The 20,450-nt window shown below is 41.1% G+C and overlaps 1 protein-coding gene across 1 annotated transcript; it reads right to left on the reverse strand.

Moving 5' to 3' along the window:
• Positions 1–295: 295 nt before the first annotated feature.
• On the reverse strand, positions 296–13,638 carry LOC117385803 (NLR family CARD domain-containing protein 3-like). Its single transcript, XM_033983135.2, has 11 exons — positions 13,546–13,638; positions 12,488–12,544; positions 11,564–11,647; positions 7,152–7,206; positions 6,684–6,873; positions 4,416–6,219; positions 3,733–3,900; positions 3,211–3,378; positions 2,981–3,145; positions 2,821–2,867; positions 296–2,334 (listed from the first exon to the last, which is right to left on the reverse strand). Exons 2-11 carry the CDS (start codon positions 12,538–12,540, stop codon positions 1,769–1,771), a joined length of 3,300 nt encoding a protein of 1,099 aa, XP_033839026.1. The 5' UTR covers positions 12,541–12,544; positions 13,546–13,638; the 3' UTR covers positions 296–1,768.
• Positions 13,639–20,450: the final 6,812 nt, after the last annotated feature.

The raw sequence follows: 20,450 nt of genomic DNA on the forward strand, positions 1-20,450 counted from the left end.
AGAAGGTCCCAGGTTCAGTTCTCAGATTGTGCAGGGTTTTTCTGTGTGGAGTTTGCATGTTCTCCTCATCAAAAACATATCTGGACTTGTGCTTTATTTCATTCACACATTATAGCATGAATAAAACCTCAGTCAATTTTGCAAAATATGGGTCCTTTAACCCAAGACACTGAAGGATGGGTCAAATGCAGAGCAGTTTTTGTTTTTTTGTTTTTTTTTTATTATTGATGTTTGTCCAGCTCCACAGTCTCTTGCTTCCGGTGGCATCTTCAACATTCATGAAAATAAACAGACTTGGGCAAACATAAATACAGTGTACAGACCACATGTAAAGACCTTAAACTTAATAAATATTCATGGCTTTCAGATTCCTGTTCTATGGAGCCATTTTGAGGACAGTTGACCATTGACAATTCAAAAGATACATTTTGTTTTGAAATGTTAAGTTGTATGGTAACGGTCCAATCTTTTTATCATTGTGAAACCCATGGATAGAAAACTTAAAACATGTTATTTACATTGTGTGAAGTGTGAGCTTTGGACAAACGGACTCCTCTAGGTCGATGCGGAAGAACCAGGTCTGGACCAGGACTGAACACTGACAACTAAGTGGAGGAGAAATGTTACATAGTGCACCTTTAAATTGCTTTAATTGCTGCTTTTCACATAGATTTACAGTGTCTCCTGACCGCCATCTGAGATTTGGACATCGCCAGTGGCCATGTCCTCCCTGTGTTCCTGTGGCAGAGTGGTTATCCTGTCTCTTGCCCTCATGAAGACAATGAGCGGGGCAAGAAGATGCTGTTTCATTCTCATATAGTTTTGTGCAGGTTTTTAGTTGATGCACTGGACGTGTCAGATCCTCGTGTGGATTGAATACATGTGTTCAGTTATGGGCCATTCTAAACAATAACCTCTCCATGGAAACAAGGCTGACCCTTAAAGGGAAAGTTACAAAATGCACCTTTAACTACAGCCCCTGTAGTATCAGGACAAACCTGTAGGACACTGGGTACTGTGAAACATCCTGTGACCTTACCGCGTACTTAAAAGTATCATTGTTGCTGTTTTTAGGTGTTTGTAACCACCATTATATTTTTTGTTGGTTGTGCTGTTTTTTATAACAAGATTGTACTCAGAAGAACTGGGCTGCTCAAGGAGCACATGGATGACAGAACACAGATTTGACTGAAGTAAATTGAAATGTATTTGGCAAAAGTTCTAATATATGGTAGTTGGGGTAATGTTTAATTAAATAAAATTGAATAAAAATAAAACCTTTTTAAAAACAACAAAAAGAAAGGCAGTCCCATGTCAAATATTTTAGAGAGTTGAGTTCATTCCCTTTTTTAAGATTTGAGTTCAGTTCAAAATAACTCAAATTCATATTACAGTTCATAATCACGCAAGTCCATAATCCACAGACCACAGGGCAAAAACTAAACTGGTTAGTCCTACAGCAGCCATCAGACCACAGTCCCACCAAAAAAACTGACCTGAAAACACAGTCAAAACAGGGTCTCAGTTCATAGTTACTGGGAACATTTCATCATTAAACATTCTTCATTCAACATCATTTCAAGAATCAAAACATTTACAGAAGAGCGCCACAGATTAAACAAGCAGACAATATGACTAATAATAATGATAATAATAAAATGATTATTTAAGTTAAAACAACAGATGAGACAAGGACTGAGGACCACATGAATACATGCTCAGCTCACAAAGCGGGGAAGTCCTCCAGAGGGCGCTATAACCTCCCCATCTATAATAGAGAAGCAGAACTGCCGAACCACCTCAGTCCAATCCCCAAAAACAGAGGCTCAGTGAAGGAGGCGCTGAAGGTGTGGAGGTGGGACAGTTCTCCATCAGAGAGGACCTTAAAGAAGGACAGAGCTCCAGCCTCAGAGTCCAGGAACACACCCACTCTGGGGATCATAGAGTCTGGGATGAAATGTTTCTTATATGCATAAATTATATTGAAGAGCAGAGAGTCAGGCATTTTTCTCTCATTGTGTAAAAATTCATATTGTCCATTCTTGATCCTCAAAGCCCAGGACTGATCATTGTGTCCAAACTCACAGTCCTCACCACGTCCTCTTCTATTGATTCCTCTGTAACTCACTGCTACATCAACATCCCCTCTGCACTCCACCTCCCAGTAACAGCGCCCCCTGAGGCCGGAGGAGCCCAGGACCTGACGATAGTCTCTGAATCTGTCCTCATGATCTGGAGCTTGTGATGGTGTGTCCCGTGTCACAGTCCGTTTGTCCTCAGACACTTTGAGCTCACAGCGTGCTGTGTTTGGATCCAGGGTGAGCTCACAGTAATCTGAAACACATCAATCTAAAGTTATAAAGAGTATGTCCTGAGTGACTGAAGAAAACCTTCATATTATTGTAATGTATTATAATGTCTTTATATCAAGAGGAAAAAAGGTAATAGAGTGTGTTATGATTGTTTGTAATGATTGGTTTCATACATTTTCCTATAGTTTTAATGGCATCTGTGTTTCTTCCAAAAGGTAAATAAATGATAATTAGACCATTGTATAATTTTTGTTGTTAGATGCTCATCTTAGCTCATGTCAGGCTTCAAAATCCTCTTTGTTTAGATCAGTTCAAAAACTTTATTGGTGTTTTCAATTGTTAAAAAAATCATGTTCAAATATTCTTCTAGTGATAAAATGTCTGAGTTTTGAGGAGGCCGCAGCTTGTCTAATGTGTTCCAAAAGTTCTTTGGAAGAAATAAATATAGATCTATTCAGACATGTTTCGGTCCTACAAATGAAGTTGCACCAATTAAAATAATACTCACATTTTCTGGGACCTGGGACCATCCAGCGCTCTCCAGAAGGATCCAACCTGGAACACACAAGTCCAGTTTAGATCGACCAGAGACCAGACCAGGACAAACCATGGACCAGGACCTACTGAACCAGTACCCACACCTGACAGACAGCAGGGGGCGATCTCACCTGACAGACAGCAGGGGACAGTGGCCACATAAAGCGGTCAGGAGCCGTGCTGAGGGTCCTGGATGGTTGTAGCTCAGGTCTAACTCTCTCAGATGGGAGAGGGTGGAGCTCAGAGCTGAGGCTAGAAAAGCCCCGCCCCTCTCTGAGACCAGACATTCAGACAGCCTAAAGACACAGCATTACACTCAGGTGGACACAAGGGGGCAGAGTACATCGTGGGAGCATCTGACCTGAGAGTCTCCAGTCTGCATGGCTCACTCTTCAGCCCATCACACAGCAGCTCCACTCCTGAGTCCTGGAGGTCGTTGTTACTGAGATCCAGGTGTGTGAGACTGGAGGAGCTGAGGACTGAGGCCAGAGGACCACAGCTTTGAGGGGACAGGCCACAGAAGTTCAATCTAGGGAAAAGAAAAAGTTATTCCACCCCAAAATAGCAGATAAAGAGCCAAAATGCAACGTCTTCAGCGGAATGTAATAGAAATGTCAAAAGACTACAAACAAACACTGGATGCTCATGTAGAAAAAGATGAAGTTTAAATCTGTCAACTAGACAAATCCTTGCAGGACTGAAGACGTTTCGCTGCTCATCCAAGCCACTTCTTCAGTTCTGGTCAGATTGCTGGTGGACACTTCCTTATATCTATCTGAAGGGAGGGGCTAACTACACTGAAACTGTCAACAGCCATTGTCTCCAGTTTCAGCCTTAACGACCCTATTCAACCACTGGAAGAGCAAAGTGTAGGTGACTGAACCTGAGTGTCTCCAGTCTGCATGACTCACTCTTCAGCCCATCACACAGCAGCTCCACTCCTGAGTCCTGGAGGTCGTTGTTACTGAGATCCAGGTGAGTGAGACTGGAGGAGCTGAGGACTGAGGCCAGAGGACCACAGCTGTGCTTCGTCAGATTGCAGACGGCCAGACTAAGGAGAGAGAGGGACATTAGAGCTCAGTGCAGAGTAAAGTTGTGCTGAGAATAAAAAAAATTGATAGGTCGCGATCAAAACTGGTCAATCTCGATTTTAAGGCGAGTGCATTTTAATGGACAATGGGGCAACATCTCCAGATTTTGAGCCACTTGAGTCTAACTCTTGACTTAGTTTGACACTTAACGCTTAAGTGTGAAAGTGAAGACAGACACGTGAATTCACTGCAATGTCCCCACGGGGACAAATTGTCTTCATCTGCTTTTTAGAGTTTTAGTCTCTGTGGAGCCTACACAGTCAGTGTTGCTCTAGGCTTTAGCTGTAGCATTAGCCACAATATGTCTCCCTCCCCTCACAACTGGGAATAAAATGAGCTGCAATATTGATATTGATTTTACAAATTTCATGTCATCCCCAAATATATCACCATAGATCTGTAATGATATGTTCCAGTCCTAACAGCCCTCTCGCTGTGAGGTGTGAATGCTAGCCACCATGCAGTCTGGACTCACGTGGCTTTGGTGGAGGCCTTGATGACCGGGAGCAGATTCAGCAGAGCCTTCTCTGAGGGACAGAATTTCCTCAAGTCAAACTCCTCCAGGTCTGAATTTGAGGACAATAAGACGAAGGACAGAGCTGACCACTGAGCAGGAGACAGTTTTTCTGCCTTCAGACGTCCTTCTGCCAAGTTCTTTTGGATCTCCTTCACCAAACTGTGGTCGTTCAGCTCGTTCAGACAGTGGAACAGGTTCAGGCTTCTCTCTGCAGACACACCCTCTTCATTCAGCTTCTGTTTGATGTACTTTACTGTCTCCTGAGTGATCTGTTCACTTCCTGTTTGAGTCAGTAGACCCTGCAGCAGCCTCTGATTGGTTGGCAGAGACAGCCCCAGGAGGAAGCGCAGGAACAGGTCCAGGTGTCCGTTTGGACTCTGTAAGGCCTGGTCCACAGCAGAGCGGTAGAAGGCTGCCTCAGACTTAGGACTCTCAGAGGAGTGTAGTGGCTCCAGCAGGTTCCTCCCAGAGCTGTAGAAGGTCTGATGGACGTGAAGAGCAGCCAGAAACTCCTGCACACTCAGATGGATGAAGCAAAAGACCTTGTCCTGGTACAGGCCTGGCTCCTCTCTAAAGACCTGTGTGAACACTCCGGAGTACACAGAGGCCTCTGCAGCATCCAGCCCACACTCGCTCAGGTCACACTCGTAGAAGATCAGGTTTCCTTTCTGCAGCTGCTCAAAGGCCACTTTTCCCAAAGACCACACCATCTCCCTGGTCTCTGGAGTCCAATGAAGGTCCGCCCCTGATCCCTGGTGATACTTGATGTTCTTGATTTTGGTCTGCACCACCAGGAAGTGAATGTACATCTGTGTGAGAGTCCGGGGCAGCTCTGTTTTCTCTGTTTGTTCCAGAAGCTTCTGTAGAACTATGGCGAGGATCCAGCAGAAGACCGGGATGTGGCACATGATGTGGAGGCTGCGGATGCTCTTGATGTGGGAGATGACGTCTGTGGCCTCGTCTCTTAACCTCTTCCTGAAGTACTCCTCCTTCTGAGGGTCAGTGAACCCTCGTACCTCTGTCACCAAGGAGACACATTCAGCAGGGATCTGATTGGCTGCAGCAGGGCGCGTGGTTATCCAGAGACGAGCAGAGGGAAGTAGACTCCCCTTGATGAGGTTTACCAGCAGGACATGCACTGAGGTAGACTCTGTGGGGTCAGTCACGACACGAGCTCGGCTGAAGTCCAGAGGAAGTCTGCACTCGTCCAGACCATCGAAGATGAAAAGCACTTGGAGCTGTTGGAAGCTGCAGAGACCTTTGGATGGACTGAAGAAGTGGTGCAGCAGTCCCACCAGGCTGAACTGGGTGTCTTTGAGCACATTGAGCTCTCTGAAAGTGAACGGGAAGAGCAGCTGGAGATCCTGGTTGGCCCTGCCTTCAGCCCAGTCCAGACTGAACTTCTGAGTCAGCACTGTTTTCCCCACGCCAGCCACGCCCTTCGTCAGTACAATTCTTGGTCGCTGTGTCTCTGTTGTCATTAGTTCCTGTCTGGTCAGTTCTCCTCTGATTGGTCTGCGTGTGGGGAGTTTAAACATGTCTTCACACTTGATGACGGTCTCTGCAGCATCTGGTTTTCTGGCTGTTGCCTCAATGTGTCTGACCTCATGTTCCTCTGTGGACTCTCCTTCTGTGATGTACAGCTCTGTGAAGATTTGATTCAGTTCAGATGAGTTTCCTTCTTTGGCGATGCCCTCACACACACGGCTGAACTTCTGTACCAGGCGACTCTTCACTTCTCTCCTAATCTTAGAATTCTGACCTGTAAAAAGAGAAGAGTCTGCATAAGAAGTAAAACTCAGATATACTGGATTTAGTTTCTGTGAAGTCAGGATATGTTAAACCCAAATCCTTTTCAGCCAATACTAACTGGGGTCAATCAAACAACATTTATTTAATGCAGCCATGCAAGTATAATTTACATAATAAATACATTTACAATAGTGGCTTTATACTTAATTAAGAATGCTGCTCAGCCCCACTCTTCACCTGACTGTCGGCTGCTCTGCCATGACTAAACCTGATCTCTAAAGGGATCACTGCTGGTTTGGCCCAGTGCACATGCTGCTTTCAGGACAGAACTTCACCCTCTGAGAGATGATGCACATAAACACCACAGAAATCTTTGATTTATGTCAGCTCCACTTTGAAAGAGCTACAGTGTGAGGAGCCACCACACACTGCCCTTTAGACCTCTGGACCCTCACACCATCACATAGTTCTTACTGGTCCACAGACGCTGGACCAGATCGTTCTGGTCCATCCTCTTCAGGAAGTCCAAGGTGATGGTAAAGACTGCCTCTCTGCTCGGATCCTCCCCCTCACTCTCAGAGCATTCTGGGTAATCTGAGGCCAGGAGCCTGTGGAGCCTCTGCAGCTGCAGCCGGACAAATGCCAGGACCTGCTCCTCCAGACGCTGAAACATACACACAGGTTGGGTTTCCATGCTTCTTGTGGAGACTGACTTACCACACACACACAAACACACCCCGGCACACACACATGCACACACCCCCACAGGCACACACACACACCAATACACACACAAACACACCCCCACCGGCACACACACGCACACACACCCCAACACACCCCGGCACTCACACACACTCACACACACACACAGTTCACAGAGGAGCAGATCTTGTCCTTCCAGACAAAGCAGACAGAGGAGGAGGAGGTTCTGGTACAGACCTGGAAAATAGAGTCCAGCTCACAGTCTCCTCTGGGGCCCTCTGCGCTCTCCTCTCTGTGGGACAAACAAAACAATGATACTCTGTACTCACAGACTGTATAAAGAAGTGGACTGAGTGAGGGTGACGTCATCTATAACATTCAGCTCTAGCCAAATAAAGCCAATGGAGGCTAGCAGTTATGGAACATTTAGAGACAAAATACAGAAATATAAACCCCAGGATCATGTAGAGCGGGTTAATACACACAATTTAAAGTTACAATGACGAGCCTAGTGAATTGGAGCCAGAGCCAACGGAGCCAGAATTGGGCCCAAGCTAATTTCCTATTTATGGTTTGGTCTCTACATGAAAGATCAGAGTCAACAGGTCTACATTGTAATGAGAAAAAGACAGGAAGGAGACAAGGAGTGACAGGAGCAGAGAAGGGAGACAATATATAATATAATATAATATAATATAATATAATATATAATATAATATAATATAATATAATATAATATAATATAATATAATATAATATAATATAATATAATATAATATAATATAATATAATATAATATAATATAATATAATATAATATAATATAATATAATATAATTAATTGTCATTTATGTTATGGTTATATTTTAATTCACATGTATGTAACACTTTAATGTAAATGTCTGTGCATTATGCTGTGAAGAAAATACTCTTATCATCTCTTTGTGTAAATGCATTTGATCAGTGTCAGTCTGTCAGAGGCAGAGAGGACATTAACACGTGTGAAGACTCTGTCCCATCCTCCAGAAAACCTTTTGTTTTATCTATCTTAACAAATGAAACAACAACAAAACAAATAAAAAGCAGAAATGAAAAGTGATTCACATCAGAAAACTGTGCTTAAGTACAGAGTGTGACATCAGAAGTCAACTGTATGTTTGTGTGTCCCCTGATCAATCAAACTGTATGTTGTAAATTGTGCGTCATCAGAAAATATGTGTTTAATATTTGAGCCTTTTGTAAAAAATCAACAAGAAAATGACTGGATGCAGTTAACAGATTTTTCTTTATTTGTTTTGTGTTGTTGCCACATCACTGCAGTGAGTAATGACATGCATGTCTTAAGAAAAGTCAAGCTGGTACTAAAAATTGTAATTGGAAAGAAGAAACACAATTCCTCCAGGAATTCTCAAAATTTTAATGAGCTCTCTTAAAAACCAAATGAAATTCCAAAAATATATATAATTAAACATCAAAATAATAATTCGACCAAGTTGAATAGATGGGTAAGGCCAGAAGCCAGGCTGAAATACACCCCCCAGCAGAGAGCAGACCCCGACCAGGTCAGAGGGGTGCTCTGAAGGGGCAGGTGGTGCACCTGCTCAGCAAGCTGCCTCCTCAGGGTCAGGTCACAGCTGAGCTCAACAACTGGTCTTCACCGATCACACCCAATTCATTTGTATTTATAATAATAATAATAATAATAATAATAATAATTATTATTATTATTATTATTATTATTATTATTATTATTATTATTATTATTATTATTATTATTATTATTATTATTATTATTATTATTATTGCTAGTATAGCTTTCAGATGTACAGGTATAGACCCCAGAAGACAAAATGGTGGACTGGGAGACAGGGTGCGCCCCACTACAGACCCAACCTCTCTGCACACTACGTCTCAGAATGACTGTATAATCTTACACTCCCATAAACAATGAAATCTGCTTCCTGGGGCTAATTTACATGTGAGACAATCTGGGAAAATTCATTGAGTGAACTTGCTGTACATGTAGGGAGAGATGTAAACATTGTGTAAGATATTATATTGCATTATGTCGATTACATACTCATATTTTAGATGGAAATATCAGAATTTCCTCCCAGGCTTCATTGTCAATTGTTGTTTTAAGAAGAACATTCCATGATAATCGTAAACATTTAAGTCTGTCCTTCTTCATTTGAAGCTCAGAATACCATTTTGAGATAAAATGCCCACATTTATGACAATCAAGAATAGTTTGTTCAAGAAGATTAGTGTCCTGTAAACTCCAAAGATTTCCATTTTGATTTTACAAAAGGCCTAAACTGAAGGTATTTATTTTAAAAAGCAGAAATATTATATTTGGCTTTATTTCTTAAACTTTCCTTTATCCCGTAGGTCATGTATCCTCCTGAGCTTCCTGCCATGATCTGAGATTAGGACCAGCGCCCTCTGCTGCCAAATCTGGGTTGTCCACCAATGTGGTCAGAGTAGATTATTTCAGATTATTCCCATATATTTTCTTTAAAAGGCTCCATGTTTTAAGAGTGTTGTTAATCCAATAGTTGTTCTTAATGATAAGTGGTAATTCTTTGTCCTTTTTATCTAACACATTTACACAAAAGAAGAATTTACAAAGTGTTCTCTCCATCTCAAACCGTGGCATCTCATATTTCCACAGCCCCACACTGAGATGATTCTCACATGTTTAGAAAGCACATAGTTTTCAATCTTAGGCACAACCCAACGTCTTAATTCTTTTGGAAGTAGTAATATTTCCATTTTAATTGTAGGTTTGACTCCTGCCCAAATAAAATCAGATATCTCCCTATTCAAGTCATGGATGTTTTTGGATATAGCAAAATAAAAAGCATTGACACTGGACATACCGGTATAACTTTTGGGACTGTTTTCCAGCTCGCTTTTCTTTAACATGGATAATTGAAATATTGATATTACTGGCCGGTGTGAGGAGCATAATTCTGGGTCTTTGTCTTTTTTAGGTATAGGTTTTATGTAGGTAACAGTTATAGTAGCAAGATACATTCTCTGGTCTCTGGTCATTTCAAATAGCGGTATTCAAAAGATTTATTTAAAACTCTGCACTTGTTTTGCATTTTTCCCTTTTAAAACTCGACAAGATATCCATCAGCTCCAAATTTACCCAGATTAAGTGATGCAATCACCTTTTCAATTTCTGGTAATGATAAGTGAACCTTCTGGTGCTTTGGCTTGATCTGCTCATAGTTGAGCTTTATTCAAGTTGTTCAGGAAGCCACTTTTGTTCAGTCATTGATGTGTTTATTTTCTATATGCCGAACACCATGGTCATCAAGTATTGTTTGTTGCCAAATTAAGTAAAATAAATAAAAATAAAATAAAATATAAAATCTCTCTCTCAACTTTCTTTGTGATCATATCACTTAGCATTGCTAAGTGTCTTAAGTTCTAAGATGTCATTTGACTTAGTTGCAAAGTATTCCTACTCAATTCTTTTAATTTTACTTTCAAGTTTAGTTTGTTCTATTAATCGTTCCTTCTTCTTACGACTTGAGTATGATATTATTATATCCTGCATATTTGTAGGCACCCCATACAACACTTGAGTCAGCGTCATCATCACCATTAACACTTAGAGTTCAGTCTGCTCTTCCATAAGCTTAATAGACATCATCTAAAAGAAGTAAACTGCTCATCCTTCATAAGATTGTACATTTTAGCTGCCTTGGTGGTTGCATCAGGAGACAAACAGGAGTGTGATCAGAAAGTGCATTAATACCTATATCTGACTCTTAAACCAACAATATGTAGTCAATGCATGTCATTGACAAATGAGGCAGTGAATGAAACGTAAATCTTCAATGTAGGATTAAAATGCCTCCAAACATCCACTAACTCAAACTTATCTAGAATATTCTTTACTGCCCTCACTTGTTTTGAGTGTTTAGTGGAGGGGGGTCTGTCCATTACGGCAGTGGTCCCCAACCTTTTTTGCACCACGGACTGGAATAATGTAGGTTTTATCTTCACAGACCGGCCTTCTACATGTGGCAGATAAATATGACAAAAATAAGTTAAGTGCATAAACACTACAACTCACTATACGCTGAATCAGTGGGAGCCCTGCACTTGTTTCTTCTTTCCTTCTTGCTCATGTTTGTTTCTTTCAAAAAACTCTAAATCTTATCTTTTAATCCCAGGTGCTTAGTCTCCATGTTCCTAAGCAGTTTTGAAGGTTTCATTGCCTCATTTGCTTTTCCTGCATATTAGGCAGAGTGGACTCTGTGCGTGAGAGTCACCTGTGGCGACAAACCCATATTTTAAGTAGGACTCCTGGTGTTGTCTGTTAAATTTAGCTTTCTTTTTCTTAGAGGTCGTAGGCTCCTCTTCTGGGTCCTAGTCCAGGATAAAGCTCACACAGTCTAACGTTACTAAAGGCTGTATTTTACCTCACAGGAGATCTGCCAAGTTTCCTTTGTTTATTTGAATTGCATTTTTAGATACTTTGCTTTCACTTTCAACATCATCGATTATCGCAGTATTTTTAAGTAGCAATATGTCATGCTTTGAAATGTGTTAATGTGACAGGCTTACTCCGCCCCGACTGTGAGAGGGACTAAAGCTCTGAACTCTGATGAGAAGGTGCTATGGTCTTACCCAGTCTCTGGTCCTGGTTCTTTAAACTCTGGAGGAAGACCCATGGAGCGGTTACTCTTTAAGGACAGAACTTTGTGTCTGGAGCTGAAAAACATGAGTCACACCCACATATTATGCAAAATTGATTTTCTGAGCTTTCTACCATGTTATAACATTGTTCCTTTATCAAAAACACGCCTGAAGAGGTTTTAAATGTCATCCATGCATGTTTGAGTAATCTAGTGATCTCTCCCAGGCCCTATTCAAACCATCCTCACAGTTACCTATAAGATTCTTTGCAATGCTCCGCCCACACACCTACATCACCCATGCTCCTGAACATGTTGTCACTTAATACTCCATTGATATAAAATACTCCCTCTTTAACTCTTGGGTTGTCCTGGGACCCAAGTTGTTTTTATGACCCAAAAACAACTTTGTCACAGCAGAATTCTGTCATTTCTTCATCAAATGGGCTGAAAATTTGGTCAGTTGTTAATTTTTATGACAATTATCAATAATGAAAAGTTGAAAAATATGATACATGATAAGGATGTAGGGGTCAATTTGACCCCAATTTGATTTTTTAATTTTTCTCTAGATTTTGACAAATCTCACAATTGACCAAATAATATGTCAAGTACAGTGATGGAAATTAAGAGTTACAGGACAAATGCATTTTTTATTTAAAACAATCTGGCTTACTGACCTAAATTTTAAAACATTAAAATAAATGTGTTATTAGTACATTAGTCTGATGACAGGTTAAAAATAGTGCTCAAAATTATAAAAAAGAAGTTATTTTATAGATAAAGTATAATAGAAACAAAATGGGCTCAAATTGACCCCAGAACTTCATCTTAACTCTACTGGGAGAAACACACAAGGTTTAATCTGCTGCTGGTTCAGTGGATAATGAAAGGTTCATTTCAACAGTGCACTCACCTTGGATCAGTGCTGCCCCCTGGAGGCAGCTCCCTCACAGAGTCACTCATCATGGACCTGAGGAAGACCACAGGAAAACAGAGGACAGTAAGTGAGCATATTTACTCACACAAAGCTCACACCATCACCTGAACGAGCAATTCACCGATTAATCCTGACAAGTGAAGCCTTTTACAACAGCACAGTCAAATGACACTTCTGTCATTAGATCTGCTTTTTTATTATTCATTCTCACAGTAATGTCACTTTTGTCCAAGCCAAATGTAAACACAAGATTTTGTCTCTATTCAGAGTAAATTAATTCTCATGAGGCTCAGTGGAATTCTCTGAGAAACACTGTAGTTAATACATTTGGAAAGGCCTTTAGAGAAACAAATAAAAAGAATAAGAATAACCAAAGCTGCGGCATTTTAGTCCAGGATAAAGCTCACACAGTCTAACGTTACTAAAGGCTGTATTTTACCTTAGAGGAAATCTGTAGTTTCCTTCACTTTATTGAATCGCAGTTTTAAATCCTTTACTTTCACTTTCGTTTTGCCGCTAAATACACACGTCTGAAACCGGATTAAACCAAAACTAAACCCAGAGAATCTAAGTCAAATCTATGTTTTTAATTCAATTAGCTGTTTAACCCGAGCCAGCCTACCAAAGAAGAAACAAAATCGGCACTAAACTCATTAAAACAAGGCCCAGAACTAGGCCCACAACCAAGTCTAAACCAGGTCTAAATCAAGTCTAAACCAGGTCTAAACCAGGTCTAAATCAAGTCTAAACCAGGTCTAAACCAGGTCTAAATCAAGTCTAAACCAAGTCTAAACCAGGTCTAAACCAGGTGTAAACCAGGTCCAAACTAAGTCTAAACCAGGTCTAAACCAGGTCCAAACTAAGTCTAAACCAGGTCTGAACCACTGTGTGGCAGGCGCCGCTAAAAAGTTTCACTGAAAACCTTATCGTCACCTGTTTGTCTTTAAGAGTCAATGTGAACAAGGATGGAATACAGGAATCGAGGGCGCAGTAACTAAAAGCAAGAGATGAAAATGTAAATGTTAGCCCCAAACCTGTGGCGGAGCGCGCAGTGTCTGCGCCCGGTGCTGCGTCTCTGCGCACTGCTCCCCCCGCTCTCTCTTCCACCAGGATCCGCTCCGCCTTTTTTCTTCAACAAAAACACGTCATCAAAACAAGACCTCAACAGAAAGCAATTATGAAGGATCAGATTTAAAAACATGAATCAGTATTATAATGTATATATGTGTTCTTGTTCCCGGGGTTAGCGCACTAAGCACCAGGCACTGCGCAGAGGAAAAGCTGCAAATAGGTGAAGGGCTCCGGGAGTGTGACTGTGGATGGGCTGTCTGCGGGTCAGGATCCCCCTTTTTTGAGGCCGAGCTGTTAGAGACAGAGAGGTGACCACTCCCCACTGTCCCAGCGGGGCTGGAGCCCTCACTACAGACACTGCAGAGAGCGGAGGGTGGAGGTTATTTTCCGCATTCACGAGGGCGAGCAAGTGGAGCTTTGGAGCTGTACTACCGCATGGAGCTCCTCTTGGTCCTGTGAAGGGAACAGATTTGGTGAAAATCTCCTACACCTGTAAATATTGTGGATCAGTATCTTGTCCTGCCCAGGAGCGCTAAACGACACCACACGGTACGGCAGTCTGAGGTCAGGCTGAAACAGAGCCCAAAATAAGAAAAAGAAGAAAAATAAATTGGAGTCAAACTGACCCCTGAGGAACATAACTCTACTGGGAGGAGCACACAAGAGTTAAGCAAAACTAAACCAGGACTGAACCGGCTGACTACTGTAGGTCTAAACTAGGCCTAAAGTAAAACCAGGACTAAACTAGAATCATTTATCATCACCATCAATATGGTCCAACCAGGATTAGGGTGTGTTGTCCTGGTTAGACCAAACTTTGAGCTCAGTTTATGTAGACTTGGTTTAGTGCTGCTCCTGTCTGTGTTTAGTCCTGGTCTAACCTTCTTTAGTCCTGGTTTAGTTCCAGTTTAGTCCAAAATGAATCTACATGTTATTTTTGATTTTATATTTATTTACAGATATTTGATCAAAATTTTTAGAAACATTTTAAAAACATGAACCCGGGCTCAAAATATTCCAGTCCCAATAAACATTAATTGTCACAGAAAAAAAAAAACAAGGCATCTTTTCAACTTTGCAACTGAACCAGGACTAAACAAGGACTGAAGCAAGACTGAACCAGGACTAGACCAAGACTGGACCAGGACTAATCCGTAACTGAACCAGGACTGGACCAGGACTAAAGCAGGACTAAATCAGGATTAGACCAGAACTAAATCATCTCTGAACCAGGACTAAACAAAGACTGAACCAGGATTGGACCAGGAGTCAACCAAGACTTAGACCAGGACTAATCTGTTTTTTTCTGTGTGGAGGTTGCATGTTCTCTCTGTGTCTAGCTAAGTTTCCTTTCATAATTCTTAAAGGTCCTATATTGCACAAAATGGATTCTTGTGAGCTTTAAGCCATGTTATGTTATGTTGTCATGTTATAACACTGTTACCTCCTCAAAAACAAACCTAGAGTTGTGTTTCATTCACATGTTTGAGTAATGCTTCATTATTAGTCTGGTTACATCTCCAAAGATCAGCATGCACTGTTTCACCTTATGATGTCATTAAGTAGTAGTTTTCAAGTTAACAACTATCTTTTACTTTTTGTTCTGTAGAGACAATTCCAATACTAAATTATCCAAATGATTCTGGGTGGGAATGGGTCAAATGCAGGTTTAATCCAAAGACACTGAAGGATGGGGAAGAAGCAGAGAAGATAACTTTTTCTCTCAAGTTAAACATTGTGTAATGGGAGGGAGATGCCTCTAGATGGCACTTTTGTGTTACTTCTTATTGACAGTGATTTTTCTGAGACAGGTCTAAACTAGGACTGAACCAGGACTGAACCAGGACTGAACCAGGACTGAACCAGGACTGAACCAGGACTGAACCAGGACTGAACCAGATCTACACTCGGATTACGCCGTGACTGAACCAAGCGGAACCAGGACCAAAGCAGGACTAAATCAGATTTATACCAAGACTGGACCATGAGACCCAAATCAATAGATTCGAGTCCTGGAAGACAGAGGCAGGTGATTCTCATTAAATCCAACACATTAATCCTCCATAGACACAGAAAAAAAAACAAAAAAACAGTCGGAGTTTAAACCAGAACATAAATATTTTGATTAAATGCAGTGTTAAGCTGTTTGCCAATAACCAATCACATTCATGAACATTCAACTGATATAAAAAGTTCATGTTCTCTCTGTGTGACTGTAGCAGAGTGGTCATTCTGTCTCCTCCCTCTCACCAGGAGGTTGCGGGTTACACTCCTGATCTCTCTGAGTGGTGTGTGCATGTTCTCCCTGTGTGACTGTGGCAGAGTGGTTAGCCTGTCTTTGTTTCGCTGCATCATTGTGTTGATCTTATTTTAGACTCATCTGACTGTGGCCTCAATAATGCCCCACTTTTAATCAGGTCTCACACAACTGTAGCAAAAGAGAAGACTCCTCTGCTCCTGTGACCCTCTCCTCTGACCCTTTTCTCTGCTCTTCTGACCCTCTCCTCTGCTAAATATGACCCTCTCCTCTGATCCTGAACATCTTACTCAGTTTGGTCCAGGTTAAATCCTGCTTTAGACCTACTAAAGTCCTGAACTGGTTAAGTCAGAGTTAAGCTTGCATCCTAGTTTGGATCTGAATTTAGTCCTGGTTTAGTCCTGGTTTAGTCCTGGTTTAGTCCTGGTTTAGTCCTGGTTTAGTCCTGGTTTAGTCCTGGTTTAGTCCTGGTTTAGTTCTGGTCTTGTGCTGGTTTAGTCCTGACTTAAACATGTATTTGCTCCCTCTAGCCCTCTCCTCCTCTCCACAGAAGTCCTGTCTGCTGTCAGGATGCTCCGGTGACGTCCCAGGATGCTTTGCTTCTGTCCTTGTTAGTTTCCATGGCGACAGGGACCCCGTTAGCGGCATGTCCGGGTGACGTCCCGTGGCGCAGAGGCGTAGAGGTATTTTTACTCACGTGAGATAGACTCAGAGGAGCAGAGCTGATCCAAAACCACACAGCCACAAACCAGAGAGGGACCGAGGAGGGTCCTGATGATGTTTATTTAAAGGATCATATTACACTATTTCTGATGTTCTAATGTTGTTTCCTCATCACAAACAGACCTGGAGTTGCATTTTGTTTCATTCACACATGTTTAACACACAAACGCTGCATATTTAGGCTGAGTTCTTCTCTCAGACTAAAAACACTCCATTCCATCTTGTGATGTCATTATGTGGTAATACAGGAAGTGCTCCTCTGTGTTTTTAAACTCCATACACCTTCACTAGAATCATTTGGAAGATTTCAGTCCTGGAATTTACAATCAGCAAAAAGTTAAAAATACCTGTTAACTAAAACTGAAAACTACCACTTCATGACATCACAAGGTGGAACAGAGCATTGTGAGCTTTGGAGATGTAAACAGACTAATATTAAAGGATATTACTCAAACATGTGTGAATGAAACAAAACACAACTCCAGGTATGTTTTTGAGGAGGTAACAACTTTATAGCGTGTCTTAAAGCTCAGAAGAGTCATTTTGTGTAATATAAGACCCTTTTTAATGAACAAACACTGGAAAATACCTTATCAAGAAAAACAATGATTTGGAGTATTAATTTATTGATTTATTTTGACCTTATGATGTTTAAAAAAACCAAAAACAAATCTTAAAATGGTGTATTTTACTACCGTGGGGTATTAACTGCTAACACATGTATTAACATCTTTTATAAGTTTCATTTTTTTACTTTGTCTCTGCCTCTCATTGCTCTGTGACTGGAGGGCCCGTGTGGTGGGAGCATGGGGAGCTCTGCACAGAGCGTCCTGGTGATGTAGGCTTGTGGGCGGAGCCATTTACAGGCTCATACTGTAAGGAGCGGGAGAGATCACTAGATTACTCAAACATGCATGGATGACATCTAAAACCTCTTCAGGCATGTTTTTAATGAGGGAACAATATTATAACATGGGAGAAAGTACAAAAAAGTACATTTAGCATAATACATCTTTTTAAGAATACTCATAGATAGAATAAAAATTACAGCCTGCATGAACTGAAATAACAGTGTCCTTCCTGTTGTAAATGTTTCATCGAGCTCCTGTTCATTTCAAAATGTACCAAGAAACATAAATGTTCAAAACATTTCATATTTTCGACATAAAACTCACGTCACTTTAGACTTACTCACAGGGGGAAGAAATTTTACTCAAGTAAGAGTACTGTTACTCAAGTAAGAGTACTGTTACACTGTACGATATATTATAAGTAAGAGTAAGAGTATGCAGCTAGAAAGGTACTCTGAAAATTCTTTAAAGAGCTACTCAAGTAAATGTACCTGAATACTACCCACCTTTGTGTAAAAATCACATAACCTCTTCTGCTTGACATTTCCAGTGTAACCCGGTCTGGCCTGCTGTGAGTGAGTTCGTCATGTTGCCAGGTGGCACAGTTGTGACGGGTTGCCAGGTTTAGTAGCGGTTGCCAGGTTCGACAGAGTGGCTGGGTTGCCAGGTTACACAGTTATACCTGGTGGGTTGCCTGGTTGGGTCCACACTGACAGACTCCTCTTGGACTGGCTCCCGGATCTCGTTGGCTCCATTCAGACTTTGGGACCCCACGGTTTTAGGGCAGATTGGACAGTAGCGCCTCCATCAGGACACACCAGGAAACTGAGGCTAAAAATACTCAGGAGCATCTCACACGATGAAATCATCATGTTTGTGACAAGCTCTTCTTATTAAACAGGAGGTATTTTACGTCTATGGGGTATTAATTGCTGATACATAACATATTTAGATCACCATGTTACCTTTTATTGTTTTGAAAATGCTATATTCACCCATAAAAAGTACTCATATGTTTAATAAATTTGAGTTTACTTTTTGATGATCTGAGTCAAAAGTCACTGCCTTTTCAGAGTGACATCACAATACAATCAGGGCACATGGCTCTAATGAAACTACTGCACATCACATCAGCTTTGTGAAGTTGTAGTGTATTGTTTTGAATTATGCTTTTGTGTATTTATGGAAAATTGTCATGTGGGAGCATGGGTGATGTAGGTTTGTGGGCGGAGCAATGGACAAATGACTCTAGATTACTCAAACATACATGGATGGCATCTCAAACCTCTTCAGGCATGTTTTTGATGAGGGAATTATTTTCAGCTTCCAAAGGAACAAACGTTAAGAACAGACTGAGCTGTAAAGACGGTGAGGATGACTCCAGACGCACATTTAAACAGATTTAGAGTTCATTGGAGGAAAGCATGACATCACACTAGGGAAATTATTATTTGACGAATTAAATGATACAAAAAATGTGCTTTTTGTTGTAATTGTGCTGAACTTTTGGGCAGAATTCTCCCAGTGTGATGTCATCATTGTGGGACTGTAAAACTGAACTCTTTACTTCCTGTAATTTTCAACATATTTTTCAACTTTTCTTCATGAACAACACAACAGGTCTTATCCCACCAAATGAAGTAAAAATGAGAGAATTATCAAAACCTGTCATACACTTTATACCAACTTAAACCAAACATTGTAAGGATTTACTCAGCTTAAGCTTCATTCCAGGTGGTTTATTTCCACTGCAACAAACAGCAAATTTACAAGAACATTTGTCCTGCAGCATCTGTCTCACTGGTAAAAACATGTACCCACAAAGCCCTGCTGCCCACCCCCCCACCTTCACCTATTGATACTTTGCATTGACATCACACTGGGGGTTCTTTATGTATGTGTATGGTGGAATGTTCAGCACTTACCATGGTAACACAATGCACACGTTAAAAAACACTTGTGACTGTAATGTTATGTTTAAGAGGCATGTTTAACAGCACAAAACAGCTCATCTGTTGTAGTTCCAACTAAGTCAGTTGATTATGGTCACACTGTGTTAAATCAAAGCTCAGACTAAACTCTAACAAAGCCTTGGACAGACCAGTGCCTCTAGTTAGTGCCACATACTCAGAGAAGTTGATGACATCTGCTGCAAAGTATCGGTTTATGCAAATTAAACCCCAAGCAGGTGGAGTCAGTGAAGAAGTCGTATTATAAAAACGTGCCAATTGACAGATTAAACAAGATGCCCTCCCTGTCTCAACCAGCCACTTGACTGTGATAAAGAGGACTACTGAGGTGTCTTGCTCAGGGACACAACAAAGGTATGTGCTCCAGCGGGAATCAAACAAACACCAACTGCCATTCATTTTGATAACAACAATGTTTAAGCACAATTTAATTTATTTTTTTTAGATTAAAGAGGGGGTATTTTACATCTATGGGGTATTAAAGAGGGGGTATTTTACTTCTATGGGGTATTAAAGAGGGGGTATTTTACTTCTATGGGGTATTAAAGAGGGGGTATTTTACTTCTATGGGGTATTAACTGCAAACACATAACATATTTAGATCACCATGTTTCCTTTTATTGTTTTGAAAATGCTATATTCACCTAAAAGAATATGTTAACATGTTTTATAAGTTTCACTTTAGTTTTAAAGTTTCACTTTAGTCCTGAGTCTCCCCTCCCTTTGCTCGCTACACTAAGTCACCCCCCCTTCAGAGCGCTATCACAACACAGTGTGCATCCTGATGTAAATAAGAACATGAAAATGTTGTGCTTTTAGCCCCCCTCTCTTCTCTCTCTCCTTTTTCCCCTTTCTCTCCTCTCTCTTTCCCTCCCCTCTTTTTGTCCTCTCTCTTCTCTTTCTCTCTCTTCTCTCTTACCCTCTTCTCTTTCTCTCTCTTCTTTTTCTTTCTCTTCTCCCTCTCCACTCTTCTCTTTCTCTCTTATCTCTCTCTCACCTCTCTTCTCTTTCTCTGTCTGCTCTCTGTCTTCCCCTCCTCTCTCTTCGCTCTCTTTGTCTCTCTCCTC

The sequence above is a fragment of the Periophthalmus magnuspinnatus genome, chromosome 3 (assembly GCF_009829125.3).
Source record: "Periophthalmus magnuspinnatus isolate fPerMag1 chromosome 3, fPerMag1.2.pri, whole genome shotgun sequence".
In the NCBI taxonomy this organism is placed as follows: domain Eukaryota; kingdom Metazoa; phylum Chordata; class Actinopteri; order Gobiiformes; family Gobiidae; genus Periophthalmus; species Periophthalmus magnuspinnatus.

What these genes read in the sequence shown, in the direction of transcription:
- LOC117385803 (XM_033983135.2), bottom strand. Translation starts at nt 12,540, where the DNA reads ATGATGAGTGACTCTGTGAGGGAGCTGCCTCCAGGGGGCAGCACTGAT. An exon ending in TGCAGACTGGAGACTCTCAG is followed by an intron (nt 3,146 to 3,210) that starts GTCAGATGCTCC and finishes CTGTGTCTTTAG; the next exon opens with GCTGTCTGAATGTCTGGTCT. An exon ending in GGTCCCAGGTCCCAGAAAAT is followed by an intron (nt 2,335 to 2,820) that starts GTGAGTATTATT and finishes GATGTGTTTCAG; the next exon opens with ATTACTGTGAGCTCACCCTG.